Source organism: Pygoscelis adeliae, unplaced genomic scaffold, assembly GCF_000699105.1.
Source record: "Pygoscelis adeliae isolate BGI_AS28 unplaced genomic scaffold, ASM69910v1 Scaffold63, whole genome shotgun sequence".
NCBI classification, from domain to species: domain Eukaryota; kingdom Metazoa; phylum Chordata; class Aves; order Sphenisciformes; family Spheniscidae; genus Pygoscelis; species Pygoscelis adeliae.
The window spans coordinates 7271406-7293229 of NW_008824414.1; the positions used below are offsets into that span (position 1 = coordinate 7271406).

The following is a 21824-nucleotide window of genomic DNA, read 5'->3' on the forward strand; positions in this document are numbered from 1 at the left end:
CGCACCGCTCAGCTTGGTGTCATCTGCAAACTTGCTGAGGGTGCGCTCGATCCCACTGTCTGTGTCATTGGTGAAGATATTAAACAGTACCGGTCCCAATATGGGCAGCAAAATCCACATTTTCCCCAACGCGTGCCCCCATATTAAAAGTTTTGAGAGCGCCGTGAATACCCTGAAGGCCCTGAAGTCGGGGGGTGTTCGGGTTAAGCGAAGTGACCACTGGATGTCAGTGTTGCTTTAACCACAGGCACCACGGCAGCCTTGCACTGGCAGCAGGCCGGACAGTCACCCCAGAAACCCCTAGCACGTCAGCGTGGGCTACCGGGGTGTCGGGAATGAATTCGCAGCGGCTCGTTTTCACTACACAGAAGTTTATTATGAAAGTTAAACATACAACACAAAAAGTAGCAAAAGCAATCTCGTAGCTTAAGGCAACTCTTACAGGAGATGAATTCAAGAAAGATGATGCAACTTCAGTTTAAATAGAAATTATGAAAAATATCAAATTGCATCAATAACTTAAAATGCACTTTAAAAAGTCTGCACTAACCAGCAGAGGGTAAGGGCTTGTGATCTTAATGCCAGCATTAAGATATCGGAAGCAGCAGAACGCTAGATGATGATAGGGAAAGTTCAGTATTTACACAAAGATAGCAACGTTAATATCCGATAGCATAATTTCCTGTGTACTTATGGTTTAAAACCACTGTCTGAAACGTTAGGAAAACCTTTTAAAATAAATCTTCAGACTATTCCATCAAAAATACACAGATGGCAGAGAAGATCCAAGGCTAGGGATGCGTGTGGATGCGTGCGTGTGTCCCTTAAATAACTCACTGCAGAAACACTTCAGAAAAATTATTTCTTTGGGGGAAGAAGAGCGAGAAGAACACGTGGCCACAGAGTGAAAAAGGTTATCTTTCAGGTGAATCACATTTAAATTGAAGTATCAAAATATTTCTATTTGATGACATTCTCACAGTTTACAGTTATTGACATTTTTAAGTGAATGTTAAATAGTCATATTATTAACATAAAAAGATTCTCCTTCACATTGACATCTGCTTACGTTTTTGCAAGACCTCTTTTGCATCAACTGTTTTGCCATTGATGAGGAATGTAATGATCTTAATTGTAGAATTTAATAGAGATTTAACCGATCTAACAATACGGAGTTTCTACCTTCAAAATCATTCTTAAAATACTGAAGTCGGATCACCTATTTTAAAAAGGTAGTTCAGTGACATTTTAATTAATCAGGCTGTACAGGAAGCACCACATTTTAACACAGCCAAATGACATCACATTTCCAACCGATTTTCTTCAATATTGGATGCAATGAAAAGTTTGGAACAGGTCCGTTCACCATCACCCCAAATAAAACAAGGTAATTCACACAAATTAACTCATGCCAAATCTTACCCTGTTAGAAAATGCAACATATACTGCAATGTAGTCTTAATTTGCATAAGATTTAGCAGAAGTGTCCTATGCACACAGATTGAGATTTTCTGCACACAACCTCATCTCAACTTTTCACCATTCAGCACAACTTTACAAAAAGCCTAAGATATAAAATATACTTAAAGCAGCTATCTTAAACATGATTTAATACATATCACCTTGGCAGCTGATCACTTTTGTTCCCAGTTTAACACGCTGTTGAATCTGATGTAGAGTTGCAGTATCCCTTTTAAGAACTATTTAAAAAAATCCCTGAATAAAACAGAAGCCAGCCTGCGACTTCCTATGAGTTTCAGTGAAGTACTATATACAGGGGTATAATCACCACCCAAACTCACTTGATACAGAATAAAATCTAAGACAGATACTGGGGCAGAATGCATTAATGCATGAAAATAGACATTTTAAGATTTTACCATTTAAAAAGTGAAACCAATGAATTGTTAGCAGTGAAAAGAATACTGCAACTGTAACGTTTACAAACCCACAAAGGTTGAAAACGGGATTCCAACAGCTCTGATTCACTGGGTTTAGCTTGGAAATAATGCAAAATAATGTCAGCAGTTTTAAGAAGGTCTTGCAAATTTAGAAGAAAAGAAAACTGAAAGAAAGGTAAGAATGCGTATCTAAAATAAAGCAGGAGCACAATAAGGACAGTCAAAATTCCAAAAGCCCATATTAAAAAAAATTAAGCTTGGAATGCATTGGCTTCCAGCAGTTTACAAAAAAAAAAACCAAACCAAACAAGAAGTTTTGAATCTGTAATATCTTGACCTATTTAAGTGACAATTTTTATTACAGTTGAGAAAAATGGTTTTATAGCTGCATAAGTTTCCATTTCACTAAAATAGTGCCAACAAAAATAAGTTTGCATAGAAAAACAAAATTTCAAATTGCCACTGGCTACATGCTTAAAATGGGAAATGCAGGTATCGTAACATAAACATAGTGCAAACCATGGCAGTTCATGGTGATTTTGACTGCCGCAGGTCAGGAAACAGACCATAGTATACCCAGTTATCACAGTTTCTGGTCTTTTATTAAATCCTTTGCCAAGTAGAAGCAATGCACGTGTGCAGACCCATGGTACGCCTGCTGCTGTTGATTAACGTAGTTTGAGATCATCGCCGCTTCCTAGGTTAGATCCAGGACTAGGGTCTTGCTGTCTTCTTGCCTGCATTAATAAATGCGTATTTACAATCAGAAAAACGATATAGAAGTTATCGGTTTAGTTCATTTCTTTAGTGTATTAAGCACATGACTTAAGACCATAACCAATCCTAAGGCAGAAACTTTACATTTCAAACAGTAACCAAAGAATTAATTTTTAACATCAAAATCATTCTCTTCCCCCCTCAATTCAACAATCCCCCCGAACCAACAGGAATCTTAGAGGAGGGCTGTGGGCCCAGGGGTCCGGCACCGTCCTCTCTCTGGAGGGGCGGAGAGCTCTGCGCTGCCTCTCCATCCAGCCTGGGGGCAGGCAAGGCTGGCACTCTCGGGTGCGAGTGTGCGCGCGCACACACACACACGTGCACACTCAGACTGCCTCAGAGGCCCTCCTGCAGCCAGGCTGAAACACTTCTTGACGTCACTTTAGCAATCAGCAAGAGACTTCCAGAAGAGTTAGGCAACAATTTTGTGTCTCTTCTTCCAGAACACATGTTCTTTCCTGTGAAATTTCCCTTCTGTTAACCTTTTCGGTAAATGTTTTCAGGATCGAGATTTTGGGGAGAAAGGCTACAATGCAAGATGGCAGAGTACGTTACATCATTTCCAAATAAACCTCCCCTCGGTATTTTTATGTAGGAAACGTTTACTTTAGCTTTTTCTGGAATAAAGAGACTTATAACATGACAACCCACTAGCACAATTTAATCTATAGATTGACACACATTTTAATACTTCTTAAAAGTTGGGGGGTTACTGCAGCATACTTTTTTCCCCCCCTTTGGTGCACCTGTAAAGTTAGCAATAATACAAAATAGAAAACTCTGGTACTTATGATTGCGCCCCTGTATTTAAAAAAAAAGTAACATAAGTTCTCCTTTAAATAAATGACTCTTAAACAGTTTGAATTGATGGCATTTTAAAGAGGAAATCAAGGATGGTCAGTCATAGTAATATCAGTCACAGTAAAAGACACTGCTATCTACTTTCTCTACCTGTACACAGGCAGGCTGCTTTCAAGTAGCACACACAAATGCTGCAGGTAAATACTTAAAAATGTCAATATACTTAAATTTTAAAGCAATACTTCGATTCTGGGAACACCTAATATATGCTAGCTGGTTTTTAAGACATTTTAGTATCGATACTTTTATTTAACATTTACCGAGTGAAAAGCTGGCACCTTGGCCTGTAACCATCATGCGACCCAAATAGTATCAGGGCCACATTCTCAGCTGGTGGAAGGCATCACTACACAAGCACTATTCAGTGTAGCTCTATTAGTTTCACCAGCTGCAATAACCTGCCACAGTCAGTGCTTAAAAAATATGCTCTCCAAAAAATGCAAAACAAGTGACCGCTTCCCTCCTTTGAAAGGCTTCTCGTATTTTGTTGAAAGAGGCGGGAACAGACTTACTGCAGGCAGTTGTACCACTGAAATACGCAGTTTAAGCAATTACCACGTTTACACGGTCACACTGAACAGTGAGAGTACTTCAACTACACCGTGACTAAGAGCGACACAAGTGCTGCTCAGGTGTTCCCTGGGCTCTTCTGAGTCATGTTTACTGACACAGAGGAAGCCTTCCCGCCAGCACGGCAGCTACCAGCTCACAGCGTGCTGCTTGTTCGCTCCCATACCAAACAGCAAGCGAGCCAAGTCTGTCAGCTCCCAAACCCTCTGGCACGTACTGCCAACATCATCTTCTCTAATTCAGACTTTTCTTTCTCTGTTCACTTCTTCCTCCCTCATCTACCATTCTTCTTGTCGGCCTAATTTTATGCTCCCAATGCAACCGGTTAGCTTCCCCCAAACAGAGAACTGTTGCTTCCTTCTCCTACTTAAATACAGATTTAAAGTTACGTTTTCCTTTCACGTGCAATGATCCCATTCTGATGCACACAGAGTTCATTCAATAAATCCTTCTCGTAATCAGCATGTTCCCAGTGAAGACAATTCCCTCCTGCACTTTCTTTAGTGGTCGTATTGCCATTATTGTTTTGGAAACACCCTCACTATTTTAAATATCACAATTGCTACCTACTACATTTATGTATCCGGTACTGTTGTTGGTTCCAATTTAGGTATTTAGGGGTGAGATGATCATCTCGCTCTGTTCTATCTGCACCAGTCATACTCTGACTGAAGGAAACAATCTGCTTTTCCTACACGCAGAACAACTCTGAACATGACAACCAACACCACTGCTGGTGCACAAACCCACAGATTTCTCAGTAATCTTTCTGAGGAATCGCGTTAAAACAAACAGCTACAATCACATACGGCACTGAAGATCTTAAGTGCTAAAGGGCGTACTCCTCTCAGCCCCTGAAGCAACTTCTGCAAATTGCCCTCTTTGTAGAGATGCAGAATATTGGAGGATGGCATTTAATTGAGACTTTCACATTATTTCCAAAAGCCAAATCATTCAGCTTTGACTATCAAGATCACTGTGGAAAAGTTAACGAGGGAAAGCCTGCACTTTTTTTTTTCTTCAATGGAAAAGTAAACTGTGCTGTAAAGATTTTTGTTAATACAAAATGGTTGCTCAACAGGCTTAAACAGATACTTCCACGCTAGTGTAAGAGTTGTACGAGGATTAACGAAAGGATAACAGTTCCACTTTGCATACTTTTCTCCTATTGAACAGACTGTAACAAGATTTCTTCTGGTTTTAACTGCTGCCTTTTTCTTCTAAAAGGGAAAGCAGGCATGTGCTGTCTTTGAGAATTACCAAAGTCTTACTTATAGCAATCTAGTTACCAATTTTGTACTCGATAAACATTTTTACACTTAACTAGAAAAAAACCCAGCAAGTTAATTGGTGCTATACTACTGCTCTAAAAAGCAACAGAGTTTCTTCTTCAGAAAACAAAATCATATGCACAGCAATTTTATTGTCAAATTTCAGTGAAGACTCCAAGGTATGGGCATATGGTTGCATTTATGCTTTGCCTAAAGTGGCCTTTTCTTTCAAAACATATGAAAGAATTCATATGATTCGTGACCTCATTGCTACTTGTAGAGTTTGCAGAAGCCACTACTGAACAACTACCAGATTTGCCCTTTCAAGTGATATGCAGAAGGCATGACAAATTACCCTCACATGTACCGAAAGCAGTCATTACAATATCTTACACTAGTATACGTGGATAAAGGTGTAATTTTGCATTTCAGTAAGTGGGGAATTTACACAAGCAACTGCAACATGTTAGAATGACAGCTCTGTCTCAGACACCCTCCTTTACTTGTGCTATACTACTATGCAAGAATACGTACACGTGAAACACGCTTATTCTATCAGTCAGCATCCTGCCAAGGAGCATGTGCACAGTATGCAACAACTACAACTGTGTTTTACACGCTGTGAAAAAAAAAATATGTAAAAGCACCATATATGTATGTATCTAAACAATAAAAAACACTCATAAAAGACAGGAGAAGTCACCTTGTATGTAGACAGCAAGCACACTGCAGAGCATCAGGCATTGGGTGGTATTTTTGTCCAGACAGTGGGCAAAATACAACTTTCATAAGAAATGCCACAAGATCCTTAATGCTCACTTGCAGAAGGAGTGTGACTACCAGTATGGTAGTATCTGGTAGTTCTCCTCAGTCTATTACAGGAAGCTAAAAGTTCCCTTTCACAGATGTAAAAATGACACTTTCCAGAATTCTCTCAAGTTGGGGTCTCATACTCTCAGCGTAGCTAATCAATCCTCTGAATTGCAGCATTTGCTGTAATTTTTGAAATGCATACCTTATGATGCCATGCAGAAACATCAGAACTACTCTCAGTGAATAATGGGCTCGGCTTCTCAAAGATTAGGGAGACTTGCTTCAATTAAGAAAGATACATCTATCTTTGCCATTAGGAAATGGAATACTCTGCCATGAGTCATGCATCGTGAGTCATGAGAAAACAGTAGTTATTCATCTTATCTCAGCATATTTCATTTTTTCAGTCAAATGCTGATTTTAAGTTTGAAGGAGCAGTACTTCCAATGTTATTCATCTGCTATTTAGTGGAAGGATCACAAATATTTGCTCGTGAGAAAAACTTGTAAATAGTACCTAGATCCAACCGCAGTTACAATTTTCTTAAAAACTAATGTATTTTAACCAACGCTGCCAGGTTCCTTCCAAATATCCTGAAATTGAATAGTTAATGCGATGGACACATAGGGAGTTTCAATACCCAAAAATACTTCGCACTCAGCTTTCAGCACATGAAGCCATGCAAATCTTCTGCAATACGGAAGGAATTATAACTGGCCACAAGTCATTTAAAACCTCTAACGTTGGAGACGGTATGATGACCGACTGAAAGAACTGCAGGAACGTATCTGGCAAAAAAATGTTTCAAAGCCTCCTATAACATGCTATTCTAGACTTATTCACGCTGAACTCATAATGCTGATACCACAGGGGTAATAACATACTAACAACAAGAGAACAGTTACTAACAAAATCATTTTGACTTGAGGGTAAACAAATGCAAAAAGCGTCCCCTGCAATACTCTTACGCCTATTCTCTCTTCAACCCTGTTACCTCTGAGCTTTCCCCAAGCCCAAATACAGGCTAACTGGTATAGGCTAAAAGTCATATCAAAAGAATGATGCAGCGATACCTGTATTGTATTTTCTTCTTAATTAATTAGATAGCTTGAAGTTATCAAATCATTAACTTTGAATTGTGACTCTTTTGGACAAGGATCATGTTGGAGCATTTACACCTGTTACTGGGGCACTTAAGTAAAACAGATCTAAGAATAATAGCAGTTAAGGAAGGCGGAACAAGCAGTTCCTCCAGCAGCCAAGACACCAGACACCATCCTCCTCCTCCTCCAGCCACTCAGTCCTGACCCATGCTGCAGCTGATCGTGCTTTCAAAAGCGCCAATAAAACTCCTTAAGCTGGCTTTGAGAAAGCGTATGCAACTACCCCCTTCCTGCGCATGTTCAGAGACCTCCGACACACCTAAGGAAACCAACTCCTTTTACCACACGAGTTCATCAGGAAAAGATAATGGAGTCCCACCGTGTGGTTTATACGATAGCTCTGAGAAAGCAGAACTGGGAAAGTTGGAGGTAAATTTAGTAAGGATGGACAGGGTTGCCATGAAGATGGCTCTCCTTTTCGACGAATCACAAAAGAAAAAACCAGCAGGCAAAATTGGGACCTCTGAACACTAGGCAGTGAAGTCACAAGAACAACCATATGCACTGCATATATAACTTGGGACACTGGTGAAGAGGAGGGGAGGAGGAGGGAGATAATTTGAAGAAGGGCTGTCACAAAGACTAGCCAAAATAAAGTCTCTCCATGGACAACTCCACTGCAATTCTTTAATTGCATTCTGGCAACTCCATACTGCTGAAACAGACAGAGCAGATGCATTATGTGCTTTGGCATCTGTCATCTATAATTTACTAAATAAGTGAAAAATCAGGCTATGTTATGAAAAACTAAACAGTGAACATTTGGATTCTCTTAGAAGGACTGTCAACCTCCTGAAAAGGATTAAAAAAAACAACCCTAAGAACACATTGCAGATACTTTTCTAAAAAGCATACAACCACAGGACAAAAAAAAAAACCCAAAAAAACAAACCCGACAAAAAACCCTAAGCCCCCCCCTCCCCCGCCCCGCAATAAAGGCAGCAATGCTCAGGAAAATGACTAGTTACAATCAAACACACCTCCGCATCAGTCCTGCTAACTGAGGCAGACCCACATCAAGAAAAGCAACAAACTGAAAGCTCTTCTCTGAGCTGCTGGTTAATAACAGCCTCTCCTGCAGAGATTTGAACTTGGTTAAAATGCTGGCCATGCCTCCACTTCAATTACCCTTAGTCAATAGACGGGTAGGGGCAGGGAAACACAGCCTTCTCAGAATTAAAGTCAGCGAAACTGGGCCACTACAGCATAGTAAGAATGACAGCTTATATACAGTGGAACTTCTTTGGTCACAGTTATAGCCTGATGAAGCACCCTGTACGCTTTCAGGGCGGCTTGAAAAGAGACTCTCCCTCTCAGTCTTCGCTTCTCAGAACAACTTCAGCTACAGCAGCAAAGGGACCCCCCATCGTCACTACATACTGCATCTATAAGCTACTGGCAGTCAGTCGGGGATATGATTTTTACCACACTCCTAGCAGGTATAGCTATCAGCATGAGACTTCATAGCCTAGATCCAGTCCCAGGAGTTGCTTTGTTTGCTGGCCATAACATCCATTTTGCAATCACCTCGCCTTTTCACTTGAACCTGGGAAGAAATAGTCTTGATCTTTCTTAATTATAATGTCAAGTACCACTTAAATTATGCAAATAATGGAAAACAGTCTCTCAAATTTGGTAAGAGACCTGGATGTTAGACTAAAGTCCTTGTAGAACGATTAATGCTATGAACTCCGTACCCGATGCTCTTTTTTATCCCTACATCCATTTTCATTGCCTTTTAAGCTCACTGAAAGTCAAAATAAACAATTTTCTTGACAAAGGCCATAGATAAAAGTCATTTAGCCCCTACCTCCATCAAGATTTCGTTTCAAGCTTCCAACAATCTACTTCCTAGAAACAGGGTACTCTTCACTAAAAACGCACGTCAATGGCGTTATATGCTGAGTCTGCTCTCCCACCACCAGCCGCTTGAGAGCTATAGAGCACGACCAGGCCAAGTAGCGTAATTTGCTTACCGATCCTGATGCACTCTCTTGCCCAAAATCTTTGCAATGGTCACACCTTTGTTTAAAAGCTATCATGAAGCTACAGACTCTAGTACACCACCTTGGTAACGGGACTAAAGTCACAGCAAGCCAAGGATGGAAAATGCACGGCAAGAATATAGCTCTTAAGAGCTTCAAGTACAGGCTAAATTTTTTTACTTTTGTATGAAAACTTCTTTTCCAAGGGAAAAAAAGCTTGAAATGCTCCCTTTTAGAAAGTATTGTTTGAAGGCTGGTATAGAGGTTATAAATTTATAATTAATATTGATTGCCTCCAGACAGTATTCCTCTGTTGCTCAGCCCCTTTCTAACCTTCATTGACTGAAAGAAGACGCTTATATTACAGTATTCTCTGATTTGCAAGATTGATCTCCTCTCTACTACAGTCAGCATTGATTCTGTACAGCACAAATTGTTTTTCTGATATATGCATTCCAGCACTTTTACACAAATACCAGCTATTTAAAGTTCTTGTGAAACAATCTAGTTATAACATTACTGGCCTACCTGTACTGTACTTGCATTGTAGACCCTTTTGAGGCAACACATTCACACACATACTTTAATGCTTTTTTTCTAAATTCTGTTTATATTCAGGGTGAATACAACATATCATATATACACACACACACAAGCATACACCAAGTCTGCACTACCCACTGCATATGAAGAATTAACAGTTTGGGTTTCTTTCACATCCAAAAAGCTGTATTAAAGGTTATACTATTTTTACATCATTGTCAGTTTGGAGAGTCCATACAATAAGTAGTAATTAAATTCATTCCAGATTAATTTTTGAGGAAAAAAAACCTTAAAAGTCAGAAAGTTTGATGAGAAAAAAAAAAGAAGAGTCTTCTTGGAATATTGTATTTTCTTCTGAAGCAAGTTACACTTGAGAAAAATACTTATAATTAGTTAGAGCATTTATCTACACTAGTAGTTTCATCTTAAATTCTTTGGGTTTTGTTTTGGTTTTTTTTTAAAGAAAGAAGGGAGAATAACTTCACTGCCCAGAACCTTGGAAGAATAGGAAAGTTAGTCCTACTACGTGATTTTGTTTCAATTGTGAACTGTTTCCATTTCTGTAGCAAAATCCTGAGAGCTCACAACTTCAGCACAATTAAATGAAATACATCTCTCCCATTTCAACTCACAATTCCCAACAAACAGCAAAAACGTGTAGAAACCTAGGGCAGGACTGAGTACTTAAAATATAGGTAAATTTTTACTCCAGCAATTTTTAAAGAGTGGAGTTGGTGGGGTTTCTTGGTGCTTTGTATTGAGAGGGATTTCTAGTGGAAGAAACAAAAGTTTCAAGACAGGGGGTTTTTAAAATGGGAATTTCATGCAGTTTCCTAAAATGGCTCTGCTTAGCCATTAACGTAATTCATATTTAGCACAAGACCACAAACAGACAGATTGCTAGACTAGACTGTTTCAGGGAAGAGCAAACCACTCTGCCTCTTTACTTGTTGCTAAAATAAAGAGCACGGCAGTAACACGGGAAATCAACACAAAAGAGAAAAATATGACATTTCAAAAATACTGGTCAAACCAATTGTGTTGGAAACCTGAGAAGAGATCCAACCCACCCCTAGGTAAAGCAAGCAGTAGAACATCTTTAGCTAAGTTCAAGAGCAACAGAGTAGGACAAACTGTGCACTCAAATAGATCACTTCAATTGTGAAGTTACAGTTTGCCTACGCAAAACAAACCTTCACAAAAAAACCTATCTGAACGCAGCAACTCACAAGATAACCTCTTCTCTTTATCCACCCCTTTGCTGAAAATCCACTGCTTCTGCTCCAGTGAAAAGGTGGCAGGAGGCACCCGCTTGCTGCTTTTCTGGACTGAACACAGGCCATTACTTTCAATGTATTCTAATTTCACCAACTGGGGGCTGTTTAAATCTCTCAAAGTCATTCTGGAGAGCGCAACGCATTTTGCGCCATGCTACTATGGCCAGACACTGAATAAAAAGCAAAAGTTTTTACTGGAAGAGTCAAGCACGTCTAGACAGCAACCTCACAGTAATTTCTGCAGAACACTTCTATCCTAACACTGAACTCTGGTATGGTTTCAGTATGAATGACCAAACAGAAGAAAACACTAGTATTGACTCTCTCGACCAAGACACAAGGGGATAAAGAGGTAGTGAAAATTAAGCATCTGCCTCACCCATATCCCTTCAGTCTCCTCACTCTCTTCTATCAGTTTGGCAAAGGGAAACATACAAATACTTCAAGTTCATATACCTGTTCAATGGCATGAATTCCAGGATACACCCCTAAAGTAACGGCCTTGGACCAAGTTCCCCGTGGCGTGGTACTTGCTCATGGAAAGGGAACTTTGCCTCCGACTGGTATGAAGCCATTAAATAGTGCGAGTTTGCCAAGCAGTTCCGTGCTCCTAACCTCATGAAGCTTCATACAATCATTTGTTTTTACAATAGTCTTTAACTGGAGATAAAGTCTTTCTTCACATGTATCATTAAACATTTTCTGTCTCAGCATTCCAACATTTTTGTAAGAGTGAAAGCCATTGGAATACATTATTAATTTTGAAGGCATTAATTAAAAACACTCACTGACTTCAAAAGCATCTTTGAAACAAAAGAATCCTGAACAGCGAGGCTGCATTTGCGGTATGTGATGTGATCAAGCTACGTAAGTTGATAGACAAACCAAAAAGCATCTTGTATTCAAAACTGAAACTATGTCAAAAATGTAACAGAATGCAGTTCAACTCAAAGGCACTTAAAAACTTCAATGAAAATTCCTAAATCCGCTCACCCCCTATTTACATTAGAGGAATGCTGTAATTGCACAAAAATGTGATCACTTTGGAAATTCAAGCACAACCTACCAACCACTACTGATTCTGCCCTCAGATGCAAAGAATATGTTCATTAAAGTACAGATATGTTATGCTAATGAAGTCATCAACGGAAGGGATACTATGTGATGAAAGGAAGGCAAACAACCTGACAGCACTCCAAGCGGTTTTTGTGTTGGTGGTTTGCTTTTTTTATTGGTTGGTTGGGGTTTTTTTAGGATACTTAAAAATGAAGATTAGTATAGCAATTATTCCTAAATTGCTACTGCACTTGCTATTTTTTTCCCCCTTCAAAGTATCACCGTTCTAATATCCAACTGCCACATACGAGCCACTTTAACTGTTTTCAACAACCTTCGCTGATCCCTCCTAGGCAAGGATATACCACTTTGTTTTAAAAGTCTACAGAGAGACTTAGAATAGGGAATCTTTTCTACACAGAAAGCTGTATAAATAAAGAGCTGAATCTGATCATTTTCATATGCTGCCAGGCTTTGGATGGATTAATGTTTCCAAAGAGCTGGCGCCTCTGTTTTGGGTAGGAGCGGGTGGAATATTGCAGGATTCCCCTTCCCTCCCCCACTGAAGCAGAATCTGGTCTCTATTAAAGGCATTTCAGCTGTAATTCTACTGTCTGAAATATCCTGATTTTATACAGTGTCGCAATTCCTAAACCAGTCATTAACACCGATGAGATCCTGTCCCAGGTCTGGCAATTCCAAGTTTTACTCTCCATGCCAAGCTTAGCAGGAAAGAAAAACTTTAAGTTGCGGTAATGATGAAAGGTGTATAGATATCATATTTAAAAGATTATGCTGAGGGGATCTTCATCTGTGCGTAGTGTAACATACAAAAAAATTCACTCGGCACACTTAGAACCCACCTTTCCTAGCTGGCCTATAAAAACCTTCAAGTACCATCTCTGTAGTGCAACCACAGACAATATTTGGCCTATTGAAATTACACCGACAGTGCACAATACAGTTTGGACTACTGTTTTCATAGCTGTCAGCAATGCAGTAGTCAGAAGGGCGCAACTGACAAACCGTGTTTCCAAGCTGACCGAGCATGAGAGCATTGGAAAATTCGACACAGGCCATAAACACAACAAACATGGGAACGCGCATTTATGCATCACTTCCTATTGAGAATTCTATATGATGACCATGAGCACCTTATGTAAGTGCTTACTGACTAAATTCATTTGATTCTGCCTGAAGGCTGCATTAGAATACACCTGGAGTGAAAGTCAGGGAAACAATGAACGGTTTGGAAACCTGACTGCTCCCTAGGAATGCACTGTAAGTCTACCTCCGCTCTCTCCCCTGCCCCACCCCAAAAGATCCCGATTTTTATGCAGTCCTAAGATCTAGAGTGCAAAAGCTCATCTGTAAACATTCCAGATATGTGGTGGCCAGGACGCCTTCCCCCAAACACACAAATGAAAACTGAAATGTAAAAACCAGTTATAGAACTACAAGTAATTGAGGCAAAGATCTCTTGGTTATACGTATTAAACATGCACAGTAAAATAAAAAATAAAGTATGCATAACAAAATGTATTGCAATTATTAAACACCTGTATTTGATATCACATAAGTTTGAAGTACCTTTGACAATGTTTTTCATTCTGCTTAAACATATTTCAAGTCAGTATTTTTTCCTTTTCTTCCTTTCTGTAGGTGATCTATGCCAGTGCTTTAGAGCTGGGACAATGACTGTTGCTGTTTTAAGAGAAAATGGGTACTGGCAGCTAATAAGGACACCATTTAATAACAACTGCCTCTGTCTTATTAAAAGCAAGAGTCTTTTCAGAAGTTATTGAATCCAGTTCCTGCAGCTGGCCAGGGACGTTGCTTTTTGCGTCTCAATGTCACAAGTTTTGATGTCTGTCATGAAGCCCCAAATGCTTGGTATCACCTCAATCTCACTGTTAATTTAAAGAGTTTTTGTGCATCCCAGCTGCAAATAAGTGTTTTCTACACTTGGAGGAAAGAATAAGTCTCACAGAACTCCAGAAGTTATTTCAGGAAGCCTCATTCTTTTTAAACCTTCAGCATTCAGTAAGCACACGGCTTCTCTGTAATAACACGAGTAGGGAAGAAGGGAACAGTAAAGGAAAATAAATCAAGAAAAGCTTGAAGTAAATTGAGGTCAAGGACATAAGGCCAGGCTTAAAAGTTCCTACTGTGTTGTCAGAATTAAGGCAGGCTGCCACAGATCTTCATGAACAGCTTTAAGTTAATTCTACCTTCCTTTTGAACTGAACTTAGAAGCAGGTTCCAGCTATGCTGTGACAGAGTCCGAATGATTCAGGTAGTCTAGCTGTTGCTCCAAGGGTCCAGTGGTAGTGAGGCCTCCAAGGCAAGGATTTTACTTTGCTACAGCTGACATCTGACCTGGCTACATCAGTGTTTGCAAGGAGATGCACACCAGCCATCCCTTCAAAGTGAGAGAGATTATTCTCTGCATCTGCCTTTTCCCCCCCTCATTCCCGTGCTCAGTGTCTTCCATTTGTACTTGGAAGGGAAGAGAGTCTGTCTAATCATCCCAATTATCAGTAAGAATGCCAGAAGAAAAGCAGCTTAGCAGTAACAATAATCAAATTTTCTAAAAACCTGAGAAGCAGCAGATTGATCACATTTGATTATAGTAAAGTCAGGCTGTACTGATGAAGCAGGAAGTAGGAAACAGTAAGGGAAAAATTCAAAGCGTTTCTGTTTTCTCCCTATTCTCTGCCTGACCTACGGCCTGCCTTAACTTGCCAACTCTCCTTATGTATTACTCGTCCTCTTACAGCTCTTGCCTTTCTGACATCTCAGAGCAGCTGGTTTCCATTCCCTTTTCTGGCTCCTCTTTTCTTGATCCCAGTAATTTCTGCTCTCATCAAGAAAGAACAAGATTCAAGACTGTGGGGCCCTAAAGAAGCAGAGAACAAGACAGGGGGAACTACACCAGTGAAACAGAGGAGTAAGACTCCCCGCCAGTAAGAAAAAGGTGAGGGAGAACTAAAACTAGCCTGTACAAGAAAGCAGACCGTGGCATCCAATTAAATTCGCTGGAAACGTTTCCCACAACATGGGATAGATAGAAAATTATGTGCCTGCAGCTCCCGAAGCCTCTCCTGTGTTCATGAGAAATGCATGGGGCAAAAGATCCCTCTCTCTGCTATTAAAGTATCTTTTGCAAGAGATATGGCAGCTCTGTGAACCAATGTACCCTTACAGCTTAAGTACCAACACAAAAGGCCATCTACAGAAAGGAAAAAAGGATAAAGAAAAAAAAATCAGAATTTTTATAAAAACTTCAAAAACTTGAAATTCATTTTACGAGAGTTAAAAACAATGCATTTTGCAATTTTTATATGACAACATCAAACAGCAAACAGAAAATACACAACATTGTACAAACAGACAAATAAATGGAAACAATCTAAAGTTTTGGGAAAGTACTAACCAGTTACTGACAGCAGCTGTGAAACCCTCACCTCCATTTCCTCCCGATGAGACCTGTCTCTATCCTCGAATTCACGAGTTCTTCGCCGAGCTTCTTCAAAGGCTTGTTGTGCCAATGCATCCTCCTGCTACCAAACCAGATGACACAGAGTGACACAAAAGGCTACCCTCGTTTCCACCAGATCACATTTCTTTTGAATATTAGGGATCGCTTGGCAGCAAAGACAAGTATGTCCTACAGAATCTGCTAGAACACAGATGAGTTCCAGCAAATGCCTATATAGGTTAACGAAATAATACTCACCTTCATCAATGCAGTAGAGAGAACCAAAGATGCAACACAGCTACTACTAAAATACATTTTCAAAGGAGAACTGCTTTTCAAAAGTAGTTTAAAAAGGTGCTTTTTTTTTTAAAAGCTAGGCATTCTTAGAAGTTCTATGAAAGAGGCAATATATTTTATCCTCCTTATAAAAGTCATTTTGAAGACAGTACTCACAGGTATATATCTAGAGTTCACTAGCATCATTATATAAATAATGGTAATTTAATTCCCTGTCACTGAAAAAAAAAGTATTATCTAAGTTACAAACAAAATAAATCCTCCATTTCATCAAAAGCGGCTGAAGGTGCATTAGTATGAATGTTCATAATCCTTATGTATCATTTAAATTATTTAAACTTAGATGCATGAGAAAGTGCAAAGCAGAAGTTATTCCTCCACTAATTTGTACACATTCACATACAATGCAGAAGAAACCTGCAGGTTTTCAACAGCCCCATTGTTTTATTTTCAACAGTGGCTTATGCACAGGAATAGATTTAAAAAAAAATCCTTTGAATCATATTTTCTGTTAGAAAAGGTTTTAAATAAAGTGTTATTAATATGTAAGCCATTATTAAATGGGTTACAAATTACTTCTCTTAAAGAGACCTTTTAGCACATATTTTGCTCAGAATGAAAACAGATGGCTCTGTTCCCCACCAGAGACTTAAAACGTTCAGAATGGAGGAGTCAAGTCTAAAGAGGTTCCACAAAACAGTGAGGGATAAACTGTATTGCTCCCCCCCAGCTCCTCAGCTATAATTACTACTAACTCTGCTTATGGTTCCCACATACACACAAATGTTATTTTCAAGTTGATAGATTAAAAAAAAAAAATCCTAACCTTGCCTGTTAGAGGACAAAAACATGTTGAGAACCCAACTAAATTTTAATACACCAAGGGATTAAGCGCATAAATTTTTTAATTTAAGAAAAAGCATCTCAGAGAATGTTAAATTGCTTTTTTTGCCATGGGCACAATCACACACCCTGAAGCTACTTTGTGAAATGATGTGAATGAGTGCCCCTCGTGGCCTAACACAGTTAAATACAAACATCTGTCAATCAATAACTCCACACAAGCAGGTCCCCAGAAAGCCATGGTGAAAGGCAGTGTTTAAAGCTGCCAATAAGATAACGTTTCAACACTACCTGCTATTTTTAAAAGTAGAATTTGGCCCTTTATCTTGGATGTTCATGCAATGCATAGCAACCAAGGTCAGACAGTGGAAAGTAAGTTTGTTCTTAATCATGCAGAAAGATAGAGATAAAATAGATAAGCGTGTCTCCCAGATGACTACAGAAAAGCTGCCTTATTTCTAATTTACAAAAGCTAGGAATGTCTTTATTACCCTTTTTTTTTTTAAACAGACTTAAATGAAAGCAGATTTTTTTTTTTTATAAAAGATTTTTGCATTTTGCCATCATTTAAAGTGGTCATGAAATAAATGGCTAACATATAGCCTCAGCCACAATATTTTAAAGAAATGGTCATAACCAAAAGAAACTAAATTAGAAGTTCATAGGAAAAGAATCAGTATGTTGACATCCAGAATGAACACATGTTGACAGCTGAAACACTGGTTGACTAATGTCTGAGAAGGGGGGGAGGGAATCATCAGAACTTATTTTAAGGAAAAAATAAGTCTGCTCTACTGTTGGTGATGTGTTAGAAATTAACAAACATCTCAGGATCTCGTACAACAGGAATTTAACAAGCTTTTTTCCAAATGTCACTCAAATCTAGTCATTATAGCCTAGTGAATTTGGCTGTGTGAAACCCAATCATTTATCCATCTTAGTTTTAATCAATAAAAATGCTCCTGGTATGAACGTACTAAGAAAAAGAAGAAGAAGCAAAGCAGGAGCCATATCAACATGAGAACAGAACAAAACAAACCCCCCAACCCAGAAAAACAAAAAAAAAAAAACCAAAAAAAGAGAAGCTTAAACACACCCCCACTCATACGCATACCCCCCCCCCAAGCAGCCTGGTCGGAAAAGACTTTGTGAGAACAACCATTTATAAGTACCGAATCTACACAGCAAGAATGCTCTATGACGGAAGAGATACAAAAGTATTGAAGACTGTTTCAGTCTTAATGACACTCAGGGTAAATATCAAACCCAGGGAAATTTCAGCCCCAAATGGGGAAGATACTCAAGCACGTATGTAGAGCTTTGTATGTGTTAGTCCACTGAAGTCTGAACAAACAGCTGATTCAGGGCCTCCAGTAACAAGAAGTAAGACAGCTTAGTAGTAAGACATTAATAGGCTATGAATTAAATAAAAAGAACACTAGCTTAAAAGTTACAATTAAAGTACTTTACTGTTATGCATGTGGTTTTTCTTCCTAAAATGTTTTTTGACCTGGTGAAGGATAGTGTCATTCCCAAAGTGTGGCAGCAAAGAAGAATTTTATCCGATCCCAGTAGTCCTTAGTAAGAAGCAGTAAGAGACAGGAAAATGCAAGAGCGTTACATCAGTGTGAGGCAGGCCTTCCAGAAAACGGAAGCAAGGGGGGGGGTGCGAATGCCAATAGGACCTCTTACTACAAAAGAGAGTGGGTACCACAGGCATTACGCTGCACAGTGTGAGGCACTTAAACCCGCTCTGACATCAGTGTTATTCTGGGATCAAAGTCGGCAGTTAGGTCAATTGCCACTAGCAATTATTAAAACAGTTTTAAAAAAAGGAAGCAAAGTGACAGATACAGGAAAAAGGAAACTGAAAAATGTAAAAGATTGCCCAAACGCTTAGAACAGTAACAAATACATACATAAAAGAGACAATGCCACATCAAGGGTGCAGCTACTTCTCTGTGTCTGTATAGTGCCTTACGACACCGGTAACTCTTAGGTACTGCTACTACTGTAGCAAATAAGATGCCCAATGACCTCCTCGTAATCGCTGAGAAGCACAAACTGAAAACAAATTACACACCTGTAATTGAGTGCAAACATATCTCTGGTAGATCCACACTGTGTAATACCCCCAGCTCAGCACCCTGTACTCAAAACTCAAGAAAGCACTGACACCTGACAGCGTGCATACATTCCCTCACCAAAAAAAAAAAAAAAAAAAAAAAACACATGCTCAGTGCACAAACGCTTTCTGAAGGCAGCAAAAAGGAATTCTTAAGTGTAGTTAAGACAGCGTATACACATCGGGAAACTAAAATAATCCAAGAGCATGCAAAAACATTTATCGGGAAATTAAAGAGGGAAAGATTGAACCCACAGGTCACCTCACCACCCTCCTTTTTGGAAGGGTGCCCACTTTTTTCAGGAACTATCCCATTTTGGAAAAGAGTGACACTATCTCCTTCTGAGCGCACGTTCAAATCAGTCTCCTCTCAGTTCAGAAGTCACGTGACTTAGCGTTCTGTATCGAACTTAACTGTCATAGATCAAGAACCTTGGGATTTATCTTGCACAGTCCTCAGGAGTCTACGTTTGACCTTGCTTTGTAAGCCCCTACAGTCTAAAGGCCTTCTAATCAATGGAGTCGACAGCAGTTACTCTGGAATCCAAAGAACACGCTGCTGCGACAGGAACACAGCTAGCTCAAATGCCGACACCCAGCTGTGGAAGAAGCGAACGCCACAGCAAATAGTAGCGTTCAAGCAAAAGCTCGGTTCTGCGGCTTTCCTGGCAGGTTAACAAAAGGCGGCAGGCCTAGTCTCAGAATAGCATACCCTCTCTTTCTAGGCATCCTGAAGAAAGCGTGCAGGGCTGTGACTGTTTCAAAGACACTGTTTTGACACAAAGTATTTCTATTTAACCCAGAACGTAGTCTCAATAACACGATCTCATTACTGTGCAAATTGGTTTCTTAAGTCAGGGAGAGGCAAGGCACCAGAAAGCTTGCAACTATACGTATCGCCACATAAAATTTGATTTGAATACTTCCAGCTCTTGAAGAACAAATTCATCAATATGCCCTCCAGTTCTGCATGCCTGGAATAGAAGAGTGCTCTTTGTATTTAGGTGGAATCAAAGGGTTCTGACCTGTTAAGGAGTGACCAACTGTGGCTGTAGAACAACTAAAAGGGAAACTGCAAGGAAGTGAGGGCTGAGCATGAGAGGCACATGGTGGAAATAGAAAAATGCACCCTTATTTAACTCAGTTCCAGTGCAAAACTGCCAGAAGCAATCCCCCAGAGGACTTTGTGCCCCTGGCAGGCACAAAGTGAAAGTAAAGGTAATTTGGAAAAGCAAACAGTTTGTGTGAATAGTAAGTTTTTGCAAAAATCACCCATACATATAAAATACATGAGGTGTAACAAAGAAAGACAAAGGGAATCACCACCAGTGTTACACAAATCAGTTCAATTATTAAGATAAGTGAGTTGTTTTGGATCCCTGAGTTTAAGGGAACAAAAGGAAGGAGATAAAGAAAGCTCCAATTTTACTATGCTATCAAGATGAAAAAGACAGAGTTACCATTTAAGACATTGAACAATGGTTCAAAGTGAATTACACAAGTTTCCAGAAAAGTTAGGGGAAGTCATGATGGTCTTGGGTGAAAGAAGTAGTATTCAGAGAGAAGTTAGGAGAAAATAACTATATACAGGTACAGAGTAAATTATTAAGAATTATTTGCTGGAGTACCAATACAGAACTTGGGGGGGGAGGGGGGGGGAAGGCTGCAGGAAATTGCTCACCCTTCTTCTTTTCTCTGCATGCTTAACAAACCCTTGTGTTCAGAAGCACTTTGCACCGTGTCTTCATATAGTTGTAACATTTCTAAATTATCACACTACAGAAATGAACTGCTAAGTTCACCATAAAATATAGATTGTAAGTCATAACTCTGGTAACTGATGTTACTACATCCAATTTACCGTCCACTGCAGAGACACATGATCTGTGTGGAAGCCCACACAAACCTGGTGCTTTTAATATCAGTTAAGTATCTTTGTTACCACGCTACACCTCAAAAGCAAAGGTCTGTCTCGAGTCTGACCAAATTAAGGAACCCTACACAGCTGTGTTAGTGAAACTTATATACGTGATATGCACTTAAAATGTCATTTCCTCTGTGTTCACTCTGTTCTTGTGCGTGTCCAAAGGTTCAGCTGCTAGACAGTCACTTTGGTGGTAGGAAGTAGGTAGATAGGAAGTAGGTTTCTCAAAAGCTGCCATACCTTAACAGAGCAGAGAGTCTACCACCGCTAAGAGAGCAAATGGAAAAACCCTATTCACAACCCTGTATGTAAAACAAAAAGGTACTTCCAAAAACCACCTTAAAATAAACAGCTAGAATAGACTTGCCAATTAAATTGTTTCAAGTTACAGACATGGCTTTTCAAATACTTTAAGATTTACTACTCTGTAGCATAGTAATCATGCTAAGTCACCCACAAAGTTGTAAACTACAGATGATTCCTGCCTCCAATATTTCGATCTAATTGAAACACTAGTTTAGCTACAACCACATATTTCTGAACTTCTATACCGTAAAGCTTTCTTTGGAATTTGTACTCAAAGTGAAGACAGAAAACAAGCAAATTAAAATGTGTGATCACTACCTGACTGCGTGTTTCCTTCCAGAAGAACAAACAAATGTCCAAGGCACAGCAGCCATGGGCAGGCTGTCTTACCTGTGCTCTCTCTTCATCAAATTCCAGGCAGCCCATACCATCCAGTCTCTGTAGGTCTATCCAGCCTTTCCAGATTACACAGACACCATTGAGAATCATAGGTGCCTTCAAGTACACCTGAAATAAAAGCAAAACACACGCTATGAATTTGAAAGCATTTACACACATGCCCGCACAATGAAAATACTGATGCAGGAAGCTTCTATATGTATTCTTAGAAGAACATCCAAACCAGCTGGTA

At 39.5% G+C, this 21824-nt stretch overlaps 1 protein-coding gene across 1 annotated transcript in view; it reads right to left on the reverse strand.

Annotated features, from left to right (window-relative positions):
* Positions 1–354: 354 nt before the first annotated feature.
* Positions 355–21824, reverse strand: part of CBFB (core-binding factor, beta subunit) — a 45641-nt gene continuing 24171 nt past the window's right edge. Inside the window, exons 5-7 of the mRNA XM_009320862.1 lie at positions 21584–21700; positions 15654–15780; positions 355–2638 (exon numbers count right to left, since the gene is read on the reverse strand). Of these exons, the coding sequence (XP_009319137.1) occupies positions 2616–2638; positions 15654–15780; positions 21584–21700 (267 nt within the window). The 3' untranslated portion in view covers positions 355–2615. The remainder of the gene's footprint in view (positions 2639–15653; positions 15781–21583; positions 21701–21824) is intronic.